At 39.1% G+C, this 8960-nt stretch overlaps 2 protein-coding genes across 2 annotated transcripts; both read left to right on the forward strand.

Annotated features, from left to right (window-relative positions):
* Positions 1-524: 524 nt before the first annotated feature.
* Positions 525-1454, forward strand: LOC128736772 (brachyurin-like). The gene is made up of 3 exons (XM_053831259.1): positions 525-742; positions 816-1215; positions 1275-1454. The coding sequence occupies exons 1-3, from the start codon at positions 525-527 to the stop codon at positions 1452-1454; spliced, it is 798 nt and encodes a 265-aa protein (XP_053687234.1).
* Positions 1455-1645: 191 nt separating this feature from the next.
* On the forward strand, positions 1646-2565 carry LOC128736773 (serine protease 1-like). The gene is made up of 3 exons (XM_053831260.1): positions 1646-1857; positions 1921-2329; positions 2386-2565. The coding sequence occupies exons 1-3, from the start codon at positions 1646-1648 to the stop codon at positions 2563-2565; spliced, it is 801 nt and encodes a 266-aa protein (XP_053687235.1).
* The last annotated feature ends 6395 nt before the right edge of the window (positions 2566-8960 follow it).

The following is an 8960-nucleotide window of genomic DNA, read 5'->3' on the forward strand; positions in this document are numbered from 1 at the left end:
TCGGCACCAGGAATAGAGGGGCCCAACGTGCTAGATGACGACTCGCCCGGGTTGAAGCCGATTTGCGTGTTCGGGCTCAGGAATTGGTTTAAATTATTAAAAAATCGATTTACCTCAAATTTAAGCTATGTTTCAATTCGACTCCAATTTGGTCTTAATTGCCCAACTTCATGTAAATATTTTTCTGAAATATGAAAACCTAAAATATCAGTTCAGTTTCGAGATCGTTTAGTTTAATTTTACTTAACAGGAATTAAATTACAAAAATTATGAAATGGTTTCAAAATTTTCCTGGGAATTCGTTTCGCTGGTTTTCGATTTTCTTACAAAACCTGTTCTAATCCAAATGTAAACAATCAGACGTATAAGTCAATAATCATGCAAACATTTTTAAGTAATCCTCTAGAAAAGATGATTATCTAATCAACACCAGCTCCTCCATCCCGATAGGCTGCCTGGGGTTGCATCCAACGATCCCCGAGCATGGCGTTTCAGTTTGCTGTGAACAATAGACTCGTTCAGCGATGCGATTTTTGTTGCTAGTTTTCCTCACCCTAGCGGTGGCATTTGCCATCGATACACCGAACAAGGACACACGCATCACCGGCGGGGATGATGCCGGTGAGAATGAGTTCCCCTTCACGGTGGGAATTCTAATTTCCGGGGACGAAGAGCATACCTTCTGTGCGGGAGTTCTGGTAACGCCTCGCTTTGTCCTAACAACCGCGAACTGTGTGATTCGGTAAGAATCAACGAACGGTGTTGTTTGTTTAGAGCGCAAAAATATCTAAAAATATTTCTTTTTTATAATACAGTCAAACAATGCTGACTGTGCTGCTGGGATCATCGGACATAACTCGCATGAACCAATTCCTACCGGTAACCCACGTTCGACTGCATTGGAACCACAGTAATACGATCATCAACCGTGCCGACTTGGCCCTGCTAACCCTTGCTCGTGATGCAACTTTAGGCCCTTCGGTTGCTGTGGCCCGCCTTCCGAGCCGATCCCAGGTTGGCAATACCTTTAATGGATTTGGAGCAACTGTGATCGGCTGGGGACTGTCGGGTAATCGAGTGGACGAAACCGTTCCCGTGCAGCACCTGCAGGTTGTTCGTAATCCAATCATCAGTAATTTCGTGTGCGGACTTTCTCATTCGTTCATAACGGATGAGCACGTGTGCACGTCTGGGGACAATGGAGGCCCGTGTGATGTAAGTGTTTTGAGGGGAAAAACATTTAGGATTTAGGTTTCATATTTAAAATCCTTCAGGGAGACGAAGGAGGACCGGTGATGATAACGGAGAATGGCGAGCCTACCGTGATCGCAATCCACTCGTTCCACTTCGGTCGCCTGCGAGGGTGTGAACGCGGTCGATCGGCTGTCCACACGCGCCTTACTGAGCACCTGGATTGGCTGGTGGAGCACACAGGTGTCGAGATAAGACCATGAAATGTGATTACCTTTATTGTAGACCCCCATGGAAATTTCCAATAAATAAATCCATACTGTATTAATCTGACTTAATAAGGACTATCTAATCAAGCAGCTTGACAGTGCAGATTAAACGTGTAAGATCGATTGGTAATGATTTATTTCTTGAACTGCCCTCTGAAAAGCTTAGTTACAGGCTTAGCTGGAAGATGAAAACATTGATTTTGATTAGCTTTCTGCTGACTGTTGTGTACGCCGTTTCTCCGAAACAGCAGGAACGGATTAGCAATGGACAAACGGCTTCCCCGTTCGACTTTCCGTCGGCTGTTGGAATACTGATTTCTGGAACGTCTTCGCACTTCTGTGGAGGAGTTCTGATTTCAACGAGGTTTATTCTCACGGCTGCAGTGTGTGTCTCTGGGTTAGCACCGATGATAATTCGAATTTGCTCTATTCTTCTTATCACGGCTATTGAATATTTCAGCACAAACACTTTGACGGTGCTGGCTGGTGCCAGCGATATGACCGAGATAGTTGAGGTGATCCCGGTATTGAACATTCCGTCGCATATCATAATACATCCTGATTACAGTTCGTTCTTCAATCGGAACGATCTAGCTATCATTCAGCTGTCTCGTCCAGCGGAACTAGGGAACTACGTGCAGTTGGCGAACCTGCCAAGACGGTATCATACGATGTTTACGTTTAATGGATGGAACAGTACAATCGTAGGTTGGGGCAACACCGGAAACAGGGATAATGAGCCATTGCCCTTGAATGATTTGCAGTTTGCTCACGGAGCCGTAATATCCAATACCGTCTGCGGCTTGTCGCATAGTTTCATTAGGGATGGTCATATCTGTACTGGAACCGATGATGGCGGTCCCTGTGATGTATGTGAAGGTTATATTAGGTAGAAGGCAGTATGATTAAGTCTTTGAAATTGCAGGGCGACGAAGGAGGTCCCATCTATGCTGACGTTGATGGCGAGAAGCTTGTTATTGGTATTCACTCCTTCCATTTCTCCGGCATTCGTGGATGTGACCGTGGTCGTTCGGCGGTTAATACCCGCTTGACCGAATACCTGGACTGGATAGGCGAAAATACTGATGTTGAAATTTTGAATTAAAACAAGGGTTAGATAGTGGTTCAGACACCGTTCAATAAGTTAAATTTTGGTTGAAGTCAAAAACTTTGAAGAGTTTGTTTATGCTGACAGTCAAATGATTTTTACTTATTTCTAAAGAGTGAAATTAAAGTCACTATAACATTTAATATCTGAGTTTGTAAACATTACATAATATTGTTTAGGCCCCGATTGTTGTTCGCAAATTGCGATTTGATCATACTTATTGGAAGATTTACATCAGATACCAGTATTTATTGCATTAAGAAGTCTAAAAGTCTCTAGAACTTTGAGAGAACTTTGAGTACAAACGATTCCAGCCGGTAAAATTTGTTAAAAATTGTTTAACCCATTTAAACTGCCAGCTTTGCACATCTGACATTCTGCGGCACCTGCTTGATACTCGATCTTCCAGATTACTACCCAGAGTTCGCAACATCAATCTCCGCAAACAACACTGCGCTTATTAAAGAGACCAACCAGGAGGTGAATGTGTTCAAGAACAAGCTTTTCCAGAAGCAATCCGAAGAGAAGCAGGGGAGTCCAATCCCTCAATAAACACCCGGAGAAGGATGGTTCAGTCGAGTTTAACGGCGGTCCGGCCCGATTACGGTTCGAATCGCCATCGGTCATCAGAATTCATTGGACATAGAAATTTCATGGTAAGTCAGCATCCATCCTGGAAAATCCTCAACTCTCTCATCGGGACATCGGAAAAAACAACTGGGAATTGTGCAGTCAACGGTGAGATTGTGTGATTAAACGTTACTACGAAAGTTTGAGCATCGACCGAAAAGGAGAAATGCGGTCAGAATGGACGTTCTATTAGTGATCAAGATCACAAGCGTGTTGTGAAAGCGTTTAAGCGGAATCCCAATGCTTCGGTCAGAGATGTGGCCAAAAAGTTGGATCTATCCAAATCTTTCGTTCCGAGAGCCAAGAACCGGGAGGGACCGCATACGTACGAAGTGCAGAAGGTTCCAAATCGTGACGAACGGTCTTTGTTTCATCATGAATGATGAGACTTTTATCAAGGCAGGTTTCCGGTAGCTTCCGGGGCTACTGTTCTTCACCGCGCAGCACAAGTTTGAAGTTTCGGAGGAAGTAAGGAGGCAGAAACTTTCAAAGTTCGCCAAGAAATACATGATTTGGCAAGCGAGCTGCTCATGTGGCACACAGAGTGCGCCGTTCGGGACTACCGGGACTGTAAACGTGCTGATCTACCTCAAGGAGCGTCTACAGAAGCGTCTACTTCCTCTGTTGAAGCAAGGGGGAGGGCCCTACGATCTTCTGGCCGGATCTAGCTTCGTGCCACTATTCAAAGGATGTCCTGGAGTGGTACGAAGCCAACGAGATCACTTTCGTACCCAAGGACATCAACCCTCCTAACGCACCGGAACTAAGGTGCATCGAAAAATACTGGGCTATTATGATGCAAGCATTACGAAAGCATCCCAAGGAGGATAAATCTGAGGAAGACATGCAGAAAAAGTGGGTTTCCGTACAGAAGAAGCTGCAGTCAGATGTTGCACAGACCCTTATGAGTGGAGTTAAGCGTTAGGTGTGATCATACGATTATGGTATTGAAGTTGAATGAAGTAAATATGCCAAAAGCTTACTAATGGGTTATAATTTATTGTCTGCAAGTTTGAAAAGGGTTAGGACACCTTCTCGACCAGCACAATGTTCTTGGGTGCTCGTAATAATCTTTCTAACACTTACCGTGAGCTCTAATATGATCACAATCGGATATCAGTACGAGCCTTTGACCATGGCTCAACACAAGGCTGCATTTTGTTCAACGAATGGCTTTTCTCTTCACCCCAGCTGAACTGTGCAAGCGAACTCCATCGGGTTATCAGGACATTCAGCGGATGAAAAAACCCCACGTACATGTACTAACCATAGATCGGCAGTGAAATCGCCGACTTCGTAGAGGCGTACACGCAGTCTGTTTTAGCCACTGGCTGTTTTAGCTACACCACCAGCTACAGTCACCAATGACAACACTTTCAAGTGGACTTCACTGGTTCCATCATCGGTGACTACTACAAACTACTCGCTATGGGGTCCTATTCGAAATGACCAGATGTCCATACGTGTAGTATCACCAATGCAAGCAATCGAAACATTTCATATCGAAGCATATAGATCAGTACCAATCGATCTTTAGCAAGTGTCTCGAACTATCCAGCTTTCCATGAGCGATAATGGCGGCTGACGGGTACAACTTTCTGAAGGGCACAGTTTGGTTTTGACATTCAATGCAGGAGAGGTTACTATGGAAGCCACTACGTTTGTTTACTGATTGAGTGGAAAAATGAAAAAATTGTTTAGTTTTTGCAGACCAGCCAAAAAGGAATTTAATTGAGGATTTTCTTGATATTTTTCGGTGAACAAATAACTCGTTTATGCTTTATGCGTTACGCGTTTCAGCCTACTGTGTTTATTTAAGCCATCTTCGGACGCAAAAAGAACGTCTTAACACTGTGAACGTCTCGTACTAATTGGTACCCCAAGTAGCACTTGTAAGTAATCATAAAAATAAAAAAATACAAAAAGGTTGCACAGCAGTTACATTTAGGATACTTGTAACGAGTAAGGTTACATAAAATTAAAAATAGTTACTTTTTAGTTTTCTAGTGACAAAAATCTCAAAAAGTTACCAGGTAGTTACCAAATGACCAAATTGAAACCTTTTTTTCGAACTGTCATCAACTTGCTGGTCGCAAAACAGTTAATTTTCCGTTACGAGCAGTTACGAAGTCAAAAAAAGTCGGCTAGTAACATTTTCGCAACAATTTGTTCACTGTTCCTTGTAAACACAACGGATTAAGGAAAAACTAGACCTGAAGAATATTGCTAATGGTAAAGATAAACAATTGGTACACGGGTTGTGAAATGCTCTTGTAAATGCATTTATTTACTTAATTGATGGTACTTGGAATCTTCTCCGCCCAGACATTGGTATTAAGTAAACAAATGATGATTATTCTCAAACGTCAAAACGATCAAGTTACATCGAAACGAAACCGGCAATGAAAATAGGTTACAGTGTAACTTAGAAATGACGACATAAGAAATAAGTGACTACAACAGATTTAATATTGGTTACCGTATAACCGATACCGTAACCAGGTCGAAGGCTAAGGTTACGTACAACTAGAATGTAACTGAAATGTAACCTTCTATGATTAACACTGGTGGTAACTGTTTTATTCAAACTGAAACTATTCTTTGATATTAAATTAACACTTTCTTTTCACAACAATCACTAAAAAATACCTTTTCCCGATATCAACAATGCGAACAATGAACAATGGCTGCTTAAAATCATTTCATGCAATATGCCGAAAACGATACAAAACTTCAAGGACGATGGTGTAGTAGTTAGAACCAAAGGCAAAATGGCTATGAATTTTACTGTGATAGAAGTGATAGCGAAAACAACTTGATTTTTAATGGTTTCTAGGTGAATGCTCCACTAATTCATTATTGCTAAGAATAAATTTAAAAAATCAAAAAATTAAAATTTAAATTTTTATATTTGATTTACAAAACATCAATTTTTCAAAGAAGTAAGTAACGAAAAGCTATATTAAATAAGAGCGCGTGAATTTTTCAAAGCTAGAATCATGCATTTCACCATAAATTTGAAACTGCATTAAAATTTGTGTTGATATAATAATTTATACACTTTTCTATATTCAACAGTTAAATTTACTGCTTGACGTTGACAGCCATAGATTGAAATAATAAACCTGCTACATTTTCGCTATGCAATAAAAGTTACAAGATAACTAATTTGCCACCAATTGAAAGTCAATTTACAGTTTATGTGTAACTTCAATAGTAACCATTTTGTAACTAGACATGTTACATATTGGTTATTGAGTAACTGTTAATGTAACCAGATTTAGTTACATAAGTTGCGCTATTTCGGTTACACAACTGTTATATTTTAGGTTACTGTAACCGAAATTTTACATTTAAATTTGTCGCATATCAGCCGCTGCGACTCAATTGTGACAACGTGTGCTACTTGGGACTAATATCTATAAAGTATCTATAATTGACTTGAAATAAAATACATTCAATTGTTCATTTTATGCATGGGGAGGATGTGGCGTCCTGGCATTTCTACCATATTAGAGGATTTGCCTAGAATGCCTGTAATGTGTGTTAATGACACATTATTTGGGTAGTTTCCGGCAGCATGTAACAGACACAAAAAGTGTCGGAGTCGGTTGACAGCTTCCCGCGTAAAAGGAATGAGAGTCAGTCAGTCGTGAGATGGTGGACATGCACAATAACTGAGCTGAGGTCTGCGTAAATTGTCAATACGCACGTGTTCTGTCGCCTTTTCATTGGGCTCGTCGGCTGCAGTCGTCAAGACTAACCTTAGCAAGCAGGAAACCATTTACATACAGGAACAGGAAACCATTTACATACGAATAGTTGTTAAAATAAGCAGTAGTGAGTGTTATGTTTGTGCGTCTGTGGGATAACACGAACAGTATGTACCATAAACTTTCTCTATAACTGTCTCTTCTAATTTAGAATATTTTTTTGGATTATTGCGTAAATTTGCGTTATATCATCTTATTTGTCAATTGAGTTAGAAATCGACAAGTCTTCGGAACATAATTCAACTCTTGTTAACGTTGTGTCAAATATTATCAATACGTATTTGATATACTATTTTACATTTAATATACTATACATTACTGTGGAAAATATGTCTTTCTAACGAAAGCAATGAAAAATCGTATGCAAAGTTATTGAGCAGTTATTGAGAAGAGCCAACGCTATTCTGGAATATTAAAGAAAATCGATTTGTAAAAAGGCCGCCATTTTGATAATTTTTCGAATTTTCAATTAGGCCATTACAAATATTTTATAAAGTTTTTGTCCTTCCGGTGTTCGGCCACTGAAGGGGGGCGAAAAAAAACCAAAATGAATTTTTTAATCGAGCAAAAAAAACTTGGGTTTAAGCATTTTTATTTAAAGTTCAAATGTAAAAACCGAATCTATTCTTGCTTATAATATATACGTTATAATTTTCTATGCAAAAATCTACGAAAAAAGACAAAAACGAAGGAAATTTTTTTGGACGATTTTTGGAAATTCCATTGTTCGAATTTCCATTTTTGTTTCGTGCTAGAAGCGTTAACTCAACTTGTACACTCATTTTTCGAGTTTTTCAGATAGTAGAGCCCACAGGCAATTGATTTTATAAAAAAAAATTCTACATATTCTACAAATTATTTTTCTGCCCCCCGATATTTCAAGCCAATTTCCAAGGGGGGGTGACAAAAACTTTGAAAATGATTTGCAATGGCCTTATCGCTGGGAAACAATTTAAGTATTCACCTTATGTTTCGAAATCATCATTCAAATCCATTCTCCGATACTCCGTTGGTTTCCACAAAATAAGTGATTTCTAGTGAGCATTCACGCGCTCAGTTGCCAACAGTAGAATAATTACTATTTTTGCATCCAAAAATAACAAAACACATATTTAAATACAAAACGCAACACTTAACTTTAATTCCAACATCTGAAAAAATTACGAAATTCCATTATTTGACGACTTTACAGAGTAGAGTCCTTAAGTGCTTTTTAAATCAATCAAAATATTTCGCAACTACTAAGAGAAAGACAGTTTCTATATTCAGCAAAGTTGCTAATTTTACTATATTCTATAACTTTTGTTAAGACACTTTATGTTTTGGATGCACTAAAAAAAATAAAAATTTGTGTCACCCTAATAGGTGGATTCTCGATCACCCTAATAATGTAAAAAGATGCGCTTAATAAACTTCTCTAAAGGCACATCCCTTGAAAAATCATGGATTTTTACGCTCGTGTTTTTGAGGTTTGGCCCCGCTATGCGTTCTCTTTGATTCATAACAGCAAAGTTTTCTTAAGCAATTTCATCAATTTTTTATCAAATAACTTTTGACCGGTAATACCATTTCTCGTCAAAATTGGCGGATATGTTCAGAGCGTTAAGACCTCTCGTTTGATACTAAAATAATTGAAATCTGATTCATCTGGTTAAAATCGTTTTACATTATTGTAAATTTTATTGTGTTACATACGATTACTCATAACTTTCAAATTAAACGCCCAATCTAAAAACAAATCAATAGTGACCTATGAGGTTATATTACCATTCAAACAAGAATAATACTGCATAAATCGGTTCGGCCATCTCGGAGAAACGTTCGACTAATTGACACTTGGTAAAAACACATTTTTAAACATAACTTTTAAACAGCATTTTTGTTTTCGACAAAACTGAACTGAACGTCTTACCGCAGGGTGTCGTCACAAAAGAATGAAAAATTTTGATCGCTAATAGTTCTTCCAATTTAGAAAGGATTTTGATGGTT

Source organism: Sabethes cyaneus, chromosome 2 (genome assembly GCF_943734655.1).
Source record: "Sabethes cyaneus chromosome 2, idSabCyanKW18_F2, whole genome shotgun sequence".
NCBI classification, from domain to species: Eukaryota; Metazoa; Arthropoda; class Insecta; order Diptera; family Culicidae; genus Sabethes; species Sabethes cyaneus.

Bases quoted from the DNA above. Each gene is read 5' to 3' on its own strand.
- LOC128736772 (XM_053831259.1), top strand. From the start codon at position 525: ATGCGATTTTTGTTGCTAGTTTTCCTCACCCTAGCGGTGGCATTTGCC. The intron at 743-815 runs GTAAGAATCAAC...TTTATAATACAG, and splicing joins ACCGCGAACTGTGTGATTCG to TCAAACAATGCTGACTGTGC. The intron at 1,216-1,274 runs GTAAGTGTTTTG...AAAATCCTTCAG, and splicing joins ACAATGGAGGCCCGTGTGAT to GGAGACGAAGGAGGACCGGT.
- LOC128736773 (XM_053831260.1), top strand. From the start codon at position 1,646: ATGAAAACATTGATTTTGATTAGCTTTCTGCTGACTGTTGTGTACGCC. The intron at 1,858-1,920 runs GTTAGCACCGAT...TGAATATTTCAG, and splicing joins GCTGCAGTGTGTGTCTCTGG to CACAAACACTTTGACGGTGC. The intron at 2,330-2,385 runs GTATGTGAAGGT...TTGAAATTGCAG, and splicing joins ATGATGGCGGTCCCTGTGAT to GGCGACGAAGGAGGTCCCAT.